The 16,921-nt window shown below is 40.3% G+C and overlaps 1 protein-coding gene across 2 annotated transcripts in view; it reads left to right on the top strand.

Moving 5' to 3' along the window:
* Positions 1-16,704, top strand: part of rasa3 (RAS p21 protein activator 3) — a 38,139-nt gene extending 21,435 nt beyond the window's left edge. Inside the window, exons 6-24 of one of the 2 annotated variants that reach the window (XM_085403354.1) lie at positions 3,897-3,977; positions 4,101-4,173; positions 5,796-5,869; positions 5,972-6,076; positions 6,207-6,363; positions 6,459-6,607; positions 6,687-6,801; positions 6,901-6,975; positions 7,052-7,175; positions 7,555-7,661; positions 8,209-8,286; positions 8,424-8,501; positions 8,773-8,846; positions 12,901-13,007; positions 13,972-14,087; positions 14,214-14,422; positions 14,513-14,616; positions 14,710-14,893; positions 15,025-16,704. In XM_085403354.1, the coding sequence (XP_085259480.1) occupies positions 3,897-3,977; positions 4,101-4,173; positions 5,796-5,869; positions 5,972-6,076; positions 6,207-6,363; positions 6,459-6,607; positions 6,687-6,801; positions 6,901-6,975; positions 7,052-7,175; positions 7,555-7,661; positions 8,209-8,286; positions 8,424-8,501; positions 8,773-8,846; positions 12,901-13,007; positions 13,972-14,087; positions 14,214-14,422; positions 14,513-14,616; positions 14,710-14,893; positions 15,025-15,100 (2,086 nt within the window). In that variant the 3' untranslated portion in view covers positions 15,101-16,704. The remainder of the gene's footprint in view (positions 1-3,896; positions 3,978-4,100; positions 4,174-5,795; positions 5,870-5,971; positions 6,077-6,206; positions 6,364-6,458; positions 6,608-6,686; positions 6,802-6,900; positions 6,976-7,051; positions 7,176-7,554; positions 7,662-8,208; positions 8,287-8,423; positions 8,502-8,772; positions 8,847-12,900; positions 13,008-13,971; positions 14,088-14,213; positions 14,423-14,512; positions 14,617-14,709; positions 14,894-15,024) is intronic. The other variant, XM_085403363.1, reaches the window with a different exon arrangement.
* The last annotated feature ends 217 nt before the right edge of the window (positions 16,705-16,921 follow it).

Consider the following 16,921-nt stretch of genomic DNA (forward strand, 5'->3'; position numbering starts at 1 on the left):
TTGAACTCCACACCCCCCGAGGGTTTAGGACTACAACTATGAAGTAAGTGTGTAGCCTGCTGATTTATACTGAATGAATTCCTCAATTCAAGTGGTGTTTAAACTATTTTAAGAAACCACTATCACCCAAAAAAAGAAGCAGAAGCAGCAGGCTGTATTACGTTTTATTAAAATTACTGCAAAAGTATAAACAAAATAAGAAGAAGGCTTCAAAGTTTTTAGTCTTATTACTTTAGAGTATTCCCAGAGTTAAGATCTCTTCTTATCTTGTCTGAATTTATATGAAGTCAGACAGAGTGGCTCCATAGCCCTGAGTTTGACTCTAGGGGACACAAATCCCTTGGGAGTTGTATCAGGAAGGACATAGTGTGTAAAAATGTAACAGTGGCAAGTCCTTGTGAATAAGGGAGAGCTGAAAGCTGAAAGTAGGATATAAAAACAGACATAGCCACCATGACATCATGCATTGGTTTCTGAACTCTGCATTTTAATGCCTCAGTGTCAGCATGTTAATTTTGTGTACTTTTTTAATAACTAGAGGTTGGTGAGTTGACGTATAAGCTAGTAAAAACAAGCTTGTTTGGTAAGCTGTATCTGTACACTCTGCAGGTCGGTTTCACAGAAACAGATACCAGCTAATTAATGCCAAGCCAGAACCAACCTCACAACATGTCATAATTCGCTACACAGCGACCCATATCATTTGTCAGGTAATTTAATTATAAATGCTCCAAAAGGCACCAACACCACAAACCGAGAGGTCAAGCGTGACTGGAGTAACTGGAAGCTGCCTGTCAGTCAAACGGACTATGCCCTTAACTCTAAGACTTAACAGCTGTCTAGATAACAATATTTAGACTTGAGAGTTATAAGAATAAATTCCCACTGTATTTATGAGTGGGGAACATTTGCACTGAGACAATAAAATCTTTTTTTTGTGTTTTAATATCGGGCTATAAAAATGCATCTTAATACATGCTTAATACATACTATTAAGTATTGAGATACAAGTATATTAATGTAGAGTTGACATTTCAATGTGGGACTCAGCCTCAAGTGGTGATTAGAGGAACTGCAGTTTTTGACACTTTTTAGTCCCAGAGGTTATTGCTAGACTTAAAGGTACAGTGGGGAAAATCTCACCACTAGATGTCAGTAGATTGCAGATTCAGTTAACCGAATTCTGTTTTTTACCCCACTTAATTCAAGTGCATAACCCTAGCTACGGTGGCCACTGTAGGACAAACTTATTTTTAAAAAGACCCATTTTCAGGTGATAAAACATATCTATGATCCTTCACGGCTTCAGTCTAAAGGCGCAAATATGAATTAAAATTTGCCTTCACAAATTGTTCCAACTTTAGCGTACTGCTTATGTCTCTAGCTTGTCCCTAGTCGATCTTGACTGCTGTATTCTAGATGCCTCAATCTGACCTCTCAGTAATATCTACATGTAGTGCTACATGTAGCCTCGAGCCTTTAGGGATCAGTAACGGTTTGTAGTGCTCGCTTGTTTCTAATTTCCACCTTCAGTATTTCTTTTCCCCATTTCTCTTTCTTTTTTCTCTCAGCTTGCAACCGCAAATATCACTGACTCAGAGTCCCCTGAGGCAGTGTATCAGAGTTCATGCAGGCTCCTTGTGGGCCCTGTTTGGAAACAGACAGGTAAACAAAATGCTGAGAAAACTGATGACTCGAGACACTGACAGGCAGATTGGAGCTGGTCGTGTAAAACCATGGGGGACATCAGGAGATAACAAGTGCCTTATAACGTCCCTGCTCTCATATATCGCAGTGGTGTAGCCATCAGAGACACTGACTCATAATCACATCCACTCTATTTGTCTGGGCTGTGATGTAATTAGTTTCTCTTTTATTTGAGTGATATTGTTTTTGACAGGAAGCATGGGTGCAGCGGTGAAGCACATTAACCTAATATGAGTAATGTGGACTAAAACAACCAAAAAAAAGTCCGGATCTCCACCGCTGTCTGGCATGCCAGAGCTCACAGCAGTGATGAGGTAGCGTGGGGCCAGGATTGTAGGCCAAACAAGGGTTATATAAACAAGCTTACTGGCCAGGAAGTGCTCTGGCATTAGTGATGCTTAACCCAGCCCACTTCTTATTCCTTATTAGGGGACCTGCGTGTGCACGCGCATCTGTGTGCATACATGTGTGTCTATTCAATTGCGGGCAGCGCTTCTGTGATTTGCCGTGTGGTTCATCATGTGTTGTGACTAGTGGTGCATCACAAGTGGTGACACACAGGAAGTGATTCGTCCCGCTGGGTGTCCTGTTTGGATGCTAATCTCCTTACAGCATGATGTCATGGGGTAGGAGGACAGCGGTGACACGTAGACATAGATTACAGTGAATCACTCTGAAACATCATTTTACCGCTTCGTCCTGACCTTTTTTTTAGTGTACTCAGCCAGCGTTCGGTTAGTTTTTAGTTCTTTGTGCTTTAAAAGGGAACTTTTTAACAGCTTGCTTTTTGTCGCATATAAACTGTCTACGTCACACAAATAAGATGAAAAATATACTTACATTATACCATAGGGGAGAAATTAGAATATGCAAGATGTCAATAACTTAATAAAATGTGGCGATCATAGATTTTTATACTATAAAGTGTAAACAATCTTTATATTATCTACTTTAAAATGCAGTGTGTTTATTTATAATGAAAGAAGTGAAATAAATGTCATATTTTTTAGAAAAATCACAATTCTTGGGTGTCACTTATGGACCAAAAGCCTGAAGTCGCCACTTTGCGCTGGTGCAAACCAAGCTAAGAGCAAAACAAGTCTACAGGGAACGTGTATGCCCAGAAAACTCTTGTTTCAAATGACATCACCAGCCCAAGATGTCAGCACCCATTTCTGAGATGTGTTGGCCTCGCTTTTTCTTTGCACAATGACAGGAAGTGGTGACACATTGTCTGTTGTTAAATAGTCCGTGGGTAAAGCTGAATGGACGTTTTCTCCAGGAAAGGCACAGGAGTGATTTAAAGACATTAATCATGGGTTAAACTGTATTTAGCCTGACCAGCAGGAAAAACATCCTTAAATTCTCACAAAGGCTTCAGATGTCACCAATTATCTCAAAAAGTATATGCAGGTGTATTCAGGTAAATTTCTTTAATGTCTTCAAATTAGAAAAAATTGATTCTTAAATGAATTTTGAGCTGTATTGAGTCTTTTTTTTAGCACTAAGATACTGAGAACCTCCAGAATAAACTCAAATAATCACAAAAGCACAGTCATCTACTTTTTGCATGCAGGTTGTTTGCTGGTTGTTTACCTCCACAGAAACTTGCATATGTGGTTGGATGCTACGTGCACAATAGCAATTATTTCTGTGTTGATAATAGCTTCTTTTTTGTTCTTATCCTATAGGCGGGTTGACTAGAGGTCTGAGGCTCTTACTGGGTGTGCAGGGCTGGGAGATTGGGTGTCAGCTCTCAATGATCTTGACAGTACTCATGACCCTATTACGAGTAATATCATTAACTGATTATGTAAAGTGTAATGGGGCTTTAAGAGTCCTCCAGGAGTATATTCAGACGGTTTTGTTTTACCATTGGTATTTGGCGATCTCTTCATCCTTCACCTTTTTTTTTTTTTGCTGCTATTTTTAAATGAAGGAAACAGTTGAGCCAACTCCTCTTTTATTAAGGATTGGAGATTAGAACACCTGAACTTAAAATAATTAGTATATTGTAAAGAACATCTGGGTTTTTACAGCTGTTATTGTGACACAACTTGTAGGACTATGGTGTGTGTGTGTGTGTGTGTGTGTGTGTGTGTGTGTGTGTGTGTGTGTGTGTGTGTGTGTGTGTGTGTGTGTGTGTGTGTGTGCTCATTCGCTGATGTTCACTTCGTCTGTTTCTGCAGAGTACTGGAGTGCCAAGGTCTTCCGATTGTCAACGGCCAATGTGACCCCTACGCTGCCGTGTCCTTGCTAGGTCCTTCAAGGTGTGAGATCTTACACAATTAAGTGTGATTTTAGAAGTCAGCATGTACAACTTTATCACGTTTAGCTTTGAATATACATGGATGTGGATGATTTATCTCCATCTGCTTTTCTTTACCGCTCAGGTCAGAAGCCAAGAAGACTAAGGTGAAGAGAAAAACCAACAATCCACAGTTTGAGGAGGTTTTCTATTTTGAGGTAGTGTGTCAAGAAATGAAAAAATATATATATTAACAATACAAATAAGTGTAATTGTCAATTTTCCAGTTTCATGTAAAATGTGGCCTGATTCACAATCCCAGTTCCTCTGAAAGGCCATTGACCTTATAATTCTCTTTATTACACTTGAACGAGGTTATTGATGAGTTAAACTATTGTGTTTTACTTGGGGAGGGGTTATTCCCAAATTACTGATAACTATTCGTGAACAACACCTCATTTTTGTATCAAGTTAGAGGTTTTCATGGCTAGTGAAAAACCTCGAACCTCATATGTTCCTCCCACTGAATGAGCAGTGGTATTTGCACAGGCTTCACATACATTAAACACGAGCTGAATTATTGATTTTTAGAATCTAAGATAGTAAATTGTGGTCTGTATGAAGAGCATAACTACGTAGAGCCCTCATAGCTATTGACTCCAAGGCTTTGGGGCAGTGTGGCAATGCCAGGTGTTTGCTATCACTCTGTTTTTGACATAATATCCTGTTAGCTCACTCGGGCATGTTTGCTGGAAGTTTAGGAGCAGGTTTGCTTCCAAAGTGGGCTTTCAGGCAGCGAGGCATTAAAAAGACAGGAACTGAGGGGAGGCATAAGATAAATAATTGGGGGCGGGGGGGTTTGAGCTGTGATTACTAATTGTAGAAATAAAGCAGACATTGTAACTTTTACAAAAACAAGCGTGGCTAATAAACAAATGCTAACAAGCTAATGTATAGTTAGTATCAACAAGCTACAGTCATGTGAAACAGAAAGTTTTCACGGGATTTCGTGCACTCATGTGAAAGACTAAGTACAACCTTACTTCTCGGTCAGTATCATCAAGGTGCCGTTAATTAAATCCACTCAATTAACTGATCATCAGCAAGTGTGATCACCTCTTTAAAAGCAGAAGTTTTAGCTGTTTGCCTTTCTGGAAAATCTATGTTTGCACAATGCCACGATCTTTATAAGAGTGGACGTCCCAGCAAATTCACCCCAAGGTCAGAGCGTTGCAATGATCCAAGAGGAAAAAAGCTTTTTTTAGAGAGAAAAAAAAACATGGCAGCACAGCTTAGCAACGTTACATGTGAACAAATTAGAAAAATGTTCTTTGGAAAAAAAAAACACTCTCTTTGCATTAGCTTATATGTAAAGATATTTTTCATACACCCCCTATCACACTGACCCCGTTAACCCTCGCTCACTCTGACATTTTTGTGTTTGCTCCTCCTTCTCGCTGAGGAACTTACTCTGCCGTGGCCTCCTCGTTGCAGCACCAGCAGACAGCAGGACAAGACTGTGATTGATTCAGACAAACCAAACAATCTGGCCCATTGATTTCTAGCCGACAAGAACGTCCTATTTATTCCTAACCACCACATGAACACAACTGTGCATTGCCTGTCATGCTTTCAGCTGGCAGCACCTCCCCCCTCGCTCTAACATAGCCCATCCATCATATTTCTGTCATGTGATCAGGTTTTTTGTTTCATTGCTTCAAAATGTCTTTTCTTACTGCCCCAAACCAGCGTGAGCGAGATCCTCTTTTGCACCCAAAATGATTTAAAATCGTTTTTTTTAAATAGGATGTAAACAAATTGAAACTTTCTCCATTTCTAGGTAACGCGGCCATTGAGCTACACAAAGCGGCAGTTTGACGTTGAAGAGGAGGATGTTGACAAACTGGCGCTGAGGTGAGTCAGTTTGCTGTCTTGTCTGTGCCGGGATCAGCGCTGAACTTGGCATGGCGTCAAGCCTCTCTGGTGTTTGATCGGTTCCATGCTCTTTGTGTTCAGGGTGGACCTGTGGAACGCCAGCAATCTGAAGTTTGGGGATGAGTTTCTGGGAGGTGTGCGTGTGCCCCTGCGGGTCCTGGGTCAGGCCGGAGTACACGACGCATGGTGAGAAAAAAACAGGGCACACATTCCACCCTCCACCCAGTCCTCGCTTTAGGATTACATGTTACAACTGTCCGTTTTTAATCCAGTCTAGTTTTAAAGATGTTATAAAACGACACTTTTTCCTGTGCAGGTACTTTTTGCAGCCCAGGGAGAACGGGGGGAAGTCTGTGAAGGTTGATGAGCTCGGCTCTCTGCGTCTGAACATCGTTTACACCGAGGACCACGTCTTCCCCTCCGAACACTACACTCCGCTCAGAGATCTGCTGCTGCACTCCGCTAATGTCGAGGTGTGTGCACCTGCTCTGCTAACCCCTCCCCCCCACTCAAGTACTGTTAATCGTGCTGCTAACCGCCGTTTTCAACCCCCCTCCTCTGTGTTCAGCCCGTTTCAGCGTCCACAGCTCATACTCTCGGGGAGGTGTGTCGAGAGAAGCAAGAAGCCGCCATCCCTCTCGTGCGTCTCTTTCTTCATTACGGCAAAATAGTGCCTTTCATCAGCGCCATTGCTCATGCTGAAATTAACCGCACACAGTGAGTGACTCATTACAACTTTTAGACCAGTATTTGTTTGTTTTCACTCCAAATTCTCACTTTTTTGTTCTTTTCGCAGGGATCCAAACACCATTTTCAGGGGAAACTCGCTGACTTCTAAGTGCATCGATGAGACCATGAAGCTGGCAGGAATGCACTATCTCCAAGTCACGCTCAAGCCAATTATAGATGAGGTGTGACACTTTGATGTCAACACGTTTTTCATTTCCCCGAGTTACGTTTGAAAAATCTCTCATGAAATAATAATCGCACGCTTTTCTAACTCGCCGCAGATCTGCACTGAACACAAGCCCTGTGAAATCGACCCCGTCAAGCTCAAAGAGTCAGAAAACCTGGAGACGAACAGGGTAAGAAGGAGAAACCAAAGAAGTCTGTTAGTTTGTGCCGGTGCGTGTTTTCTGACTCCTGCTCTTCACACCTCAGGAAAACCTTCGTCACTATGTAGACCGCATCTTCAACGTTATCACAACCTCTGGTGTTCGCTGTCCCACCGTCATGTGTGATATCTTCTTCTCTCTGCGAGAGTCTGCTGCCACTCGTTTCCAAGGTAACCTGGAGAATGAATGGCTTAGAGGGGGATGAAAAAAGCTGCTAATATGAAACAGGAAATAAAGGATGGTAAAGGATGTGCAAGATGTCCAAGGACACTTTTTTTTTCTATTCACTCAGAAACAGAAAGGCTTTTTATGCTCTGTTAAACACTTAAACCTCCTTTACAACCCTTAAGGTCATCTGTAACACATTATGAACTGTGTCTCTTATACTGTGCTGCCTCCTGTTGGCCATTACATGGCACTGCATTCATTCAGAACGAAGAAGCTTTTACATGTTTTCTTTGTGTGGATATCCTGCATCAGTCCTGTTTTTGTGAAGTTTTGGACTTTCAGAACAGGTCTAATCAAAACTTTCTGTTTTCTGCTCTCTAGTTGACCAAGACGTCCGATACACAGCAGTGAGCAGTTTCATCTTCCTCCGTTTTTTCGCTCCAGCCATCCTCTCTCCAAACCTGTTCCATCTACGACCGCACCATCCGGTGAGTTTGATGGTTAACCCTTTAACGCCTAGTGCAGGGGTGTCATAAATAAGGCCTGGGGGCCAGAATCGGTCCAGCAAAGACCCCAGTCTGACCCACTGGACGGCTTTGGAAAATGGGAAGGGGAGGCATGGATTTGGACCTTTTAACTGTGTTTTTTTTTTAATAGTTTTTACAGCCTTTCCTACTAATAAAGACCTCCACCACTGCCTTTATAGTACACAAAAATAACTAAGTTGTAGATAAACAATAACAATTAAAACACAGAAAAGTTTGCAGTGAGATACCAGATCTTTTTCTGGAGCTTTACACTTTTATTTGTGCTGACAGATTTATTATTTGCCATATTTATTTATATTTATGAGCCAGATGTAGCAAATATTATTCATTTTTATTAATGTAATAAAAGTTTAATAAAGAACAAAATATTTTTTTTGGCAATTATTTCATGATTCAGAGCTAACCAAGTTTAAACATTCCTGCTTTACTTTTTTGTGCTCTGGTCCTGCTTGAGAATTTTATTTTATTCGCCCTTTCCTGCCCTCAGGACCCTGCCACTTCGAGAACCCTCACCCTCATATCTAAGACGATCCAGACCCTGGGGAGTCTTGCCAAGTCAAAATCTGTGAGTTTCTCAGCTCAGCGTGCAGTTTTTCTGTTTTCGTTCCTGTCTCTGAGCTGGACTTCCTTTGTATTTCAGTCTAAGTGTTCAAAAATGCTGACCTCTTGTCTCTTTACATACTTTTTTTTGTGTCCTTCAAGGCCAATTTCAAAGAGTCTTACATGGCTGCTTTTTACGACTACTTCAACGAGCAGAAATATGCAGACGCTGTGAAGAATGTGAGTGTTTGATCTTTGATTTTCTTTCACGTTTCTTGCATTCAGTGAATTTTTGCCTGTCAGCACACACACGATCAAATAGTCTTTTAGTCTTGCGTGTCACAAGTAGAATAAACACAGATGAACAGATAATAAATGAGTGAATAAAATGATGTGAAAGCATTCATTTTACAGATATAAAAAAACTGGGATGGCACATGAGCCCGACCCAGACTTTTACCACAGCAATAAACGTTTTGATTGATGGCCTTCTTACGCTTAACCTCCACAGTTCTTGGATCTGATCTCCACGTCTGGAAAATGGGATCAAAAGAGCATTGAGACGCCAATCATGCTCAAAGAGGGGTAAGGAGCCTGCTTTCTAAAACTTTTTAAGGTGCAGACTATAAACAGCTCCAATACTTCTCCTACGAGATTCTTCTTCGTTAGATAGGTGGTCATATCCACAGTGGCCACTTTATTAGGTATACCAGTTTAACTGTCCATTAAAGCAAATATCTAATCAAGAACTAATTTAAGCCAATGGAACGGCAACATCAAGGCATGCAAAAGAGCGTCTCTAAACACACAATACATCAAACATTGATCTGACCATCTTCTGATGACTGCTGGAGGCTGCTGCCCATATTTGACCATGTAATGAAGCTCAAATCATCATTAGTTTCTTTAACATGACAATGGGTTCACTGTATTAAACTATATTAAAATGCCCTCCACCCTCCCTGGATCTCAATCCGTCTTTGGGGTGTGGTGGAACGTCTTTATGCAAAACTAACCTAATCTGACTGTCAGACTAGACCTTTGCGTTACAGTGAAGCAGATTCAGCCTTTACATACCTGACTCCTTAAAGTAAACATTTCCGGAAAAGCTCCATCTGAGGTAGTAAACAGATTCTTTTGTGCTGACACGTTGGCTGTTCTGATGTTTCTAATGAGGCATTAAAGAGGAGGAGAGTTTCCATTTGACATTAGTTGTGCCAGCAATTCACTCACCAGCATCCCCACCCTCTTTTGTTTCTGCAACTGTGCGTAGGAGTGTAAAACTCACTATAAAGAGGGTTGATGGGAAGGGGTCAAAAGGCACGAAGGGCAGGTAAGAGATTCTCTATATAAAGGCTTTGCCCCTTGAGACCCCCCTACTGTTTGTGCACTGTGTCCCCACCTAAATCAGTCCGGGTATTTTTTTTTCTCCCACCAACATCATGCGCTGTGGTAGATGCTGCTGCACTTTACTTTATATCTGACCTGTATACAAGTGGTCTGTCTTGTTGTACTATCTGAAACTCTTATTATCTGCTCTGGATTTTAATCTTTCTGCATTTACATGGCAGTAGACCGACGAATACACTGGCTGTAATGGTATAAAGTAAAGTGTACACATTTAAGCCTGCTTACTTAGGAAGTGTAACCAGTGTTGATGGCCATAATTTGTTGTTCCTCCAAATGCCAGACATGCTTAGTGTGACCGCAGGGGTGGGTTACTGCAGTGATTGTTAACCAAGGGTACAGTATGTCACGAGAGGGTGTATTTTATTAAAGTTAAAACACAAACAAAACAAAAATTATATTTTATATTTCATTTAGTTAAAAGTTTATAGTAAAATAGTAAAAAATAATTCAAAGTAATTGTCAAAAGGGGAAATAGCTAGCTAAAATAATTGCAAAAAGTATAAATTGGCAAATGCTATCCGGTTGTTCAGTGATGACGCGATGAATCCTACTTCCGGGCCTAAAGTAGTCTGCGTTTAATATGGCTTTTGTGTTGTTAACATGTTTAATGTTATGTATTTTCTTCTATTTAATCTCAAAAAGCTCCTAAAACAGTCAGTGATCACTGTTGACCTCCCTCAGCTTTTATTACCGCTAATCATTTATTTAAGCTCAGTTTTTAAAACCTTAGGATGTAACTACAGCCCAGCCCATGCAGCAGTATATGAATGACTAACCTCGTATTATGGATGGATTATCTCAGTTGTTCTCCTGGCTGAAGTTTGGTCCTTTTACAGCATCCTGCCATGCGATTACATTTGTTCCTGACCACCGAGAACACTCACGTTAACTTTTATCAGTGGAAAAAAGTTAGCTTGTTTATATTATGCTAACATAGCTGTGTCGCTAGCGGTCACATAGCACATCATTATATACCAGCTAGCCCAACTTCAGATACTGCTATAAAATGATGAAACTTTGGATATGACAAAATTAAGATTAAGCAATTTTATTTATTAGCTATACATATGCATTTACAGTTAAAATAGCAAGCTACAACTGAGTAAGACTCTGACTTAACATTACAGATAAAAGGGCAAAGTTTCCAATTAAACATGAAAAACTGTTAAAATTGGTCACTAAATATAATCAATAGCTGTTGAATGGAGTGAGCTAAAATATGACTAAAAAGGTAGTCAAGTCAGTCGTTAAAAATGTGGTTAGCAATTTAAATTGTTAGCTAAAAATTTGATTTATAGTGAAGTTAGCTCAATAAAAGTTAGTTGTCAGCTAATTATATGGTTAAACAAGCACAGCTTCTAGTCAAACACTGGTCACTAAACACAATACGTAGCTGGTAAATAGAGTCATAGCTAAATCTATAACTAAAAGGTTGGGAATGATTCGTTTAAAAAAAAAAAGGTTAGCAGTTAAAATCGTTAGCGAAAACTATGGCTTTACAGTTAAAATGCCTCAGTTTAAGTTAAACGCTAGCTAACAATATGAAGTTACCACAGTTTATGGTTAAGCATGCTAAACAGTTAAACTAAAGGTCAATTGTTAGCTAAATGGTACAGATTAACAAGCACAGCTTTTGGTAAACACTGGTACTAAACTAAATAGCTGTTAAATAGAATCATGGTTAAATTTTGACTAAAATGATTCATGATGAAAGTGTTAATTAAAACCGGATTTAAAATTGCAATAACTTTATAAAATTAGCTCAATAAAAATTAATTGTTAGCTAATGGTATGGATAAACATGAAACAAAAAGATAATATTGGTCACTAAACATAATGAACAGCTATTAAATTGGGTGTTAGCTTAAATTATGACCAAATGGTTAGAAATTATTAACTAAAAATATGGTTAGTTGTTGAAATTGTTAACTAAAAGTATGAATTTACAGTCAAAGTAGCTAAATATAACTTAATTGTTTGCTAACAGTGCAAATAAGTAAACACAGTTTGTTGTTAAACACAACAAACAGCTAAAATTCATTACTAGACATAGTGACCAATAACTGGTAAATGTATTAGCTGACTGATAAATGGCAAGTAAATAGTAAAGACTGACTTAAAATTTGAGTTGTTGATGACAAAGGGGTTTTGACTCCACCTGACAGACATGTCAGGTGGACTACTGTGTGAGCATTTCTTGGATCACATATCTGCCCCCATCCTGACCCTTTATGTCCTTACTCTAGAGTCTAGACTGTGACCATATCGCTACTAAACACAACTGAGTTTCCAACACAGCTTGCAGCAGGTGTGAGACCAGCATGTTCTTCACTCTGTAGTAAAGAGTTCAAATTGTGTTGTGGGAAAGTGTTGGTGCTTTTGTATTTCACATGACCTTTGGCCCCTAAAACGCAAAAATGAAAACCTTCTGCTGTTTACTATCCTTAAAAGGAGCATACCAGTGGTTTTACATGTTTTAACAATGAATTGTGTCTTTCACAAAACATTAGAAACATTTTAATACAATGATTTCAAGCAACAGGCAACCACTGGTTCCTTTAATTGAATGTGAATGTCAGTTTATAGAAATCAGAATACATCCTTGAAGATATCTAATCCATTATATTGGATATTTACATCATATTGATGGCATTAAGGCGCAAAAGAGAGTGACATGTAAACAGTTTTACAAAACTTTAAAAAATACAATAACTTTTAAACAACTAAGAAATTGATTGGCTTATTCCCTAAAAAATGAGTGCTGATGATGTCATGCATCATTTTTCTTGCATTTCATCTCTAGCATGTATATTTTCATAATGAAATGGAATAAAGAGAAATCAGTGGTTATATGGAAGGCTGGAAATAAATCACTAGAATCCTGTTTTAGTCAGGGATTTATGCACAATTTGTTGGTACTGGGGTAAAATATGCAAAAACACTGGTACCTTTACCTGCTGACCCATCTCATTTTTTGACTCATAGGCTCATGATCTATGAGAGCTGTACTGTACTTAAAAAAAAACAAAAACATGTACAGCAGCAGTTAATTCAAATAACTGCCAGCATGTAACTGGAATGATTAATAGAGGACTGCAGCCGATCCCTTTTAAGCGAATAAAATGGCATTTACAAATAGCTTTTCGTCTTACACATTTAGGTAGCACACTTTCCGGCGTGAAGAAATAAAAATGCTCATCTCGTATTTTTCTTTCCCATTTTTGTACAGGTTCATGATAAAGAGAGCCCAGGGGAGAAACCGGTTTGGAATGAAAAACTTCAAGAAGAGATGGTTTCGTCTCACCAACCACGAATTCACCTACCACAGAACGAAAGGTGCGCTCTTGTGATCTGCTCGTGATCCCAGTAACGTTGTTTACTCACCTGATTGTGTATCATCAGGATGGTGGGGACATGGGACAAAATCTGCATACTCATCATCCAACATATGTGGAGGATATTAGGTTACTGAACACACATACATGAGCAGTTTTCAAATTCCTTAAGCAGAGGGCTATACTACTTAGAAAAATGGGAATCACAATGGTGGTTATCAACTTCCTTTGTTAAACCATATGACTTCCTATGAGTGCATCCTGCTGATAAAAGTCTATAAAGGCCATAAAAATAGAGATAGAGATTTGGAAATATAGCTTAAAATTATCTTCTGGGAGCTGCTCAAACATCATCCTACCTAATAATAATAATAATGGATTGCATTTATATAGCGCTTTTCGGAACCCCTCAAAGCGCTTTACAATACCACTATTCATTCACTCTCACATTCATACCTAGACAACATCTTGACATGGCCTGGCAGGCTGAACTCATTTCATGAACTGATGTGGAATAAACCAGCTGTGCTTTCTAATATCATCTTTTGTATTAGATCTTCCACATATGTAGATCTCTTTCTGATTTTTAAATGGTTACGTAATGAAGAAAGGTGAAATATCATCCTACAAAGAGAAGTCACAAGCTTATAATTGATGTTAAAACTGATCTCAACAATCTGCATGGGTGTAAAGTGTAACAAATTAAACATCTTAGAAATGGTAGCCAATTGTCTCTTTTAACTGTTAGATTAAAAACTTACGATATGAGTAAAACAATTTTTTTTCTTTAAAAAAAAAAGTCCATATGAAAATACTACAACTCCTTATCACGACAATTTGCCACAAAGCAGAAAGCCTAACAAGAAAAGAAGCTGGACGGAACAGGTCAAATAAAATGTGTATTTACACCATACTACGCATCTCAATGACAGTCATAACAATCCAGTTTGTTATTACCTCAACAGTTCCATGTCTGATGTTGTTCCTGTTCCCACCAGGTGAGGGAGCTCTTTGCAGCATTCCCATAGAGAACATTCTGGCTGTAGAGCGGCTGGAGGAGGAGTCTTTCAAAATGAAAAATGTAAGGAACCCCCTGTGAGCCCTTGTGAAATATTTGAGGGTTTGAGCATTTGGGCCCAAATCTCTCCTACAAGTGTTTACTTTCTTACCTAACTTGCACTCTTTTCTTCCCACACTCCTCCTTCAGATGTTCCAGGTCATTCAGCCAGAGCGGGCGCTCTACATCCAGGCCAATAACTGCGTAGAGGCGCGCGACTGGATCGACATCCTGACCAAAGTCAGCCAGTGCAACCGCAAACGCCTGAGCACCTACCACCCCTCAGCCTACCTCAACGGCCACTGGCTGTGCTGCAAGCTCTCAGCAGACACGGCTCCCGGGTGTACGCCCTGCACCGGGTACATAAAGTTGCTAACATCTGCGCAGCTTCACATTCCTGTGCTTTGTTTCCGCTCTCTCTCATTCCATGCACGCTTCGTTTTTTTCAGCGGCCTCCCGGCAAACATCCAGCTGGATGTAGATGGTGACAGAGAGACCGAGAGGATTTACTCTCTGTTCAGCACATACATGACCAAACTGATCAAGATGCAAGGTTAAATGCCAAGCGCATGTTTTTTTTTTTTTCCAAACTTCCCACATTTGTGTTTTTTCACATTTCCGTCTCTCATTCCGTTTCCCGCTGCAGAGGCCTGCGGCAGTAAGTCGGTATATGACGGCCCCGAGCAGGAGGAGTACTCCACCTTCGTCATAGACGACCCCCAGGAGACCTACAAAACCCTGAAGCAGATCATTTCAGCCGTGCAGACGCTGGAACAGCAGCACACCAAGTACAAACGCGACAAGTTCAAGAAGACAAAGATAGGCAGCCAGTACGTGCACTGCTTGTGTTGTATTAGGAGGTTAAGTTATAGATGAATGCATTTATTGTATCTTTAACAAAGTGGAGGCGCTAGTTCAGAACACTGCAGTCACATTTTTTTTCCCTTTTCTTTGTCCTCAGAGAGCATCCGATTGGAGACAAGAGTTTCCAGTGCTACATCCGCCAGCAGTCTGAGAGCTCCACCTACTCCATCTAGCCACAGCCCTGGATCCGGTTTCTGTGATGGACAAAACCAGCATATTTTTCTCTACTGCAGAAAAATCCACTGAAACTGAGCTCTGTGTCTGGTATTGAGTTTTGAAGCATTTCCCTTGTCTAAAATAACTTCCTTAAGACGCTTGTGGAAGCAAAGCAACCTTTCACCCCGATCTGATCGTGTTTTGAGAAAATGACAACTTTACGACTCGTTGCCAAACTCCAAGAGCCGCGTATATGGACCTACCTGCAGTTTCTCAAAGTGCATCGCTCCACATTCGGACAAACAGACCTCACTTTTAGAAGAGAGAGAGGAGAAAAAAGAGGAGCACTTGTGGAGGAAAGGAGGGATATGAGTGAAGAGGTAACCGTCTCCTTTACATGACGTGACGAGAGAACAAAGGTTTTCACTGGACAGTTCTGACAGTGACCAGCACGCACTTTAATCGCCTCCAAATCTTCGGACGAACAAGCCTCACAGCACAGTTTTCAGAAAGCGACTTTTACCTCTTTGATTTGTGTGCGGTTATTTTAAATGTTGTTGAAATTGTTACCTTTCATATGCCGTCTGACGGACGAAGCTCCAGACGAGAAGGAATGACTGCAGCTTATCCCCTCTGCGGGTGATGTTATACCTGTGTACCTTTCACTTTCAAGCTTCTCCCCCCAGCGTCTTCGGGATACAAGTTCAGGGAGAGCCACAAAAAAACAAACAAAGGGATCGTCGGGCCCATTCACAGTCCAAGTGACTTCATTTAAGCTACCGAAAATCTCTCCACACACAGTTTTAGCCCACATTTTAAACCCTTTTAAAAGAGTTTTCCACGTTTTGTTTTTAAAGCTTTGGTCTGTCATTTGGTCGTCATGTAACCAGTACCCAGGTTGGCATTTCCCCCTCCCCTTGCCCGCACAGGTTATGCTTTAAATTACATCATTCAAAACCAGTTTCTTTAGATGCAGAAAATGTGCACGTGACAGAACAAGTCCTTTTACAGGTACAGCTGTACAGTGTAGTGGACTACTGTATGTTATACTGATACAAACAGAAAGGGAGACAGAATATTAGAGAACGCTGAGTACAGTGTAGTCCAGTACAAAACTGGCTTTAATAACTACAGCAGAGCAACTGTTTTGTGTCATAAGACACAATTTTCATCACTCACTGTCCATTTATGGTGGATAAATATAATTAATGTCAGAAAAGCAGCTTTAATGATGAAATGGAAAGACACTTTTCCCCGACACACAGCGCTGGGCTAAGGCCCCACAGCTTGACATTAACTCAGAGGCCTGTTTCACTCCTGTGTAAGCAGGAAAATAAGTAAAAGCCAGTCTACCCCCTTCAGCTATCACAAATGAGATCATTAACAGGGATGTTTTATTTTCAGATACACTTCTAATTATTACACAAACTAACATTTTAACCTGTCTTAGTTTGTAATTGTGAAATGGATAGAGTGTGACTGATTGTGTTGCCCCGCTGGTTACCTAATAATAATGTGGTTCTTTTGTTTCTGTGAGTTAGCCTCCCACTCCCTCCATACCTTGTCGTTTGAACTCTTATTTATATGCATTCCACTGAAAAGCTACCTGCTGTGAAGCGCCTCACCATCTATTGAAGGTACAGGATTTATTGTTGCTAGCCAGCTGTGTTGTGTTGTCCCACGCTTTCGCAAAGGCGGACGCATTTTTTGTCTTTCACTCCGACAGTGCATGTGAAGTGTAGACAGCAGCCTCTGCAAGCGACTACAAACCACGACTTTTGTATTTTCCGAATCCAAGTATGTGCTTATGTAGCCTCGCGGGTGTTCGCCCCCATGGT

This window comes from Rhamphochromis longiceps, linkage group LG1 (genome assembly GCF_057381845.1).
Source record: "Rhamphochromis longiceps isolate RC_006_pf linkage group LG1, R_longiceps_female_GT1.1, whole genome shotgun sequence".
In the NCBI taxonomy this organism is placed as follows: domain Eukaryota; kingdom Metazoa; phylum Chordata; class Actinopteri; order Cichliformes; family Cichlidae; genus Rhamphochromis; species Rhamphochromis longiceps.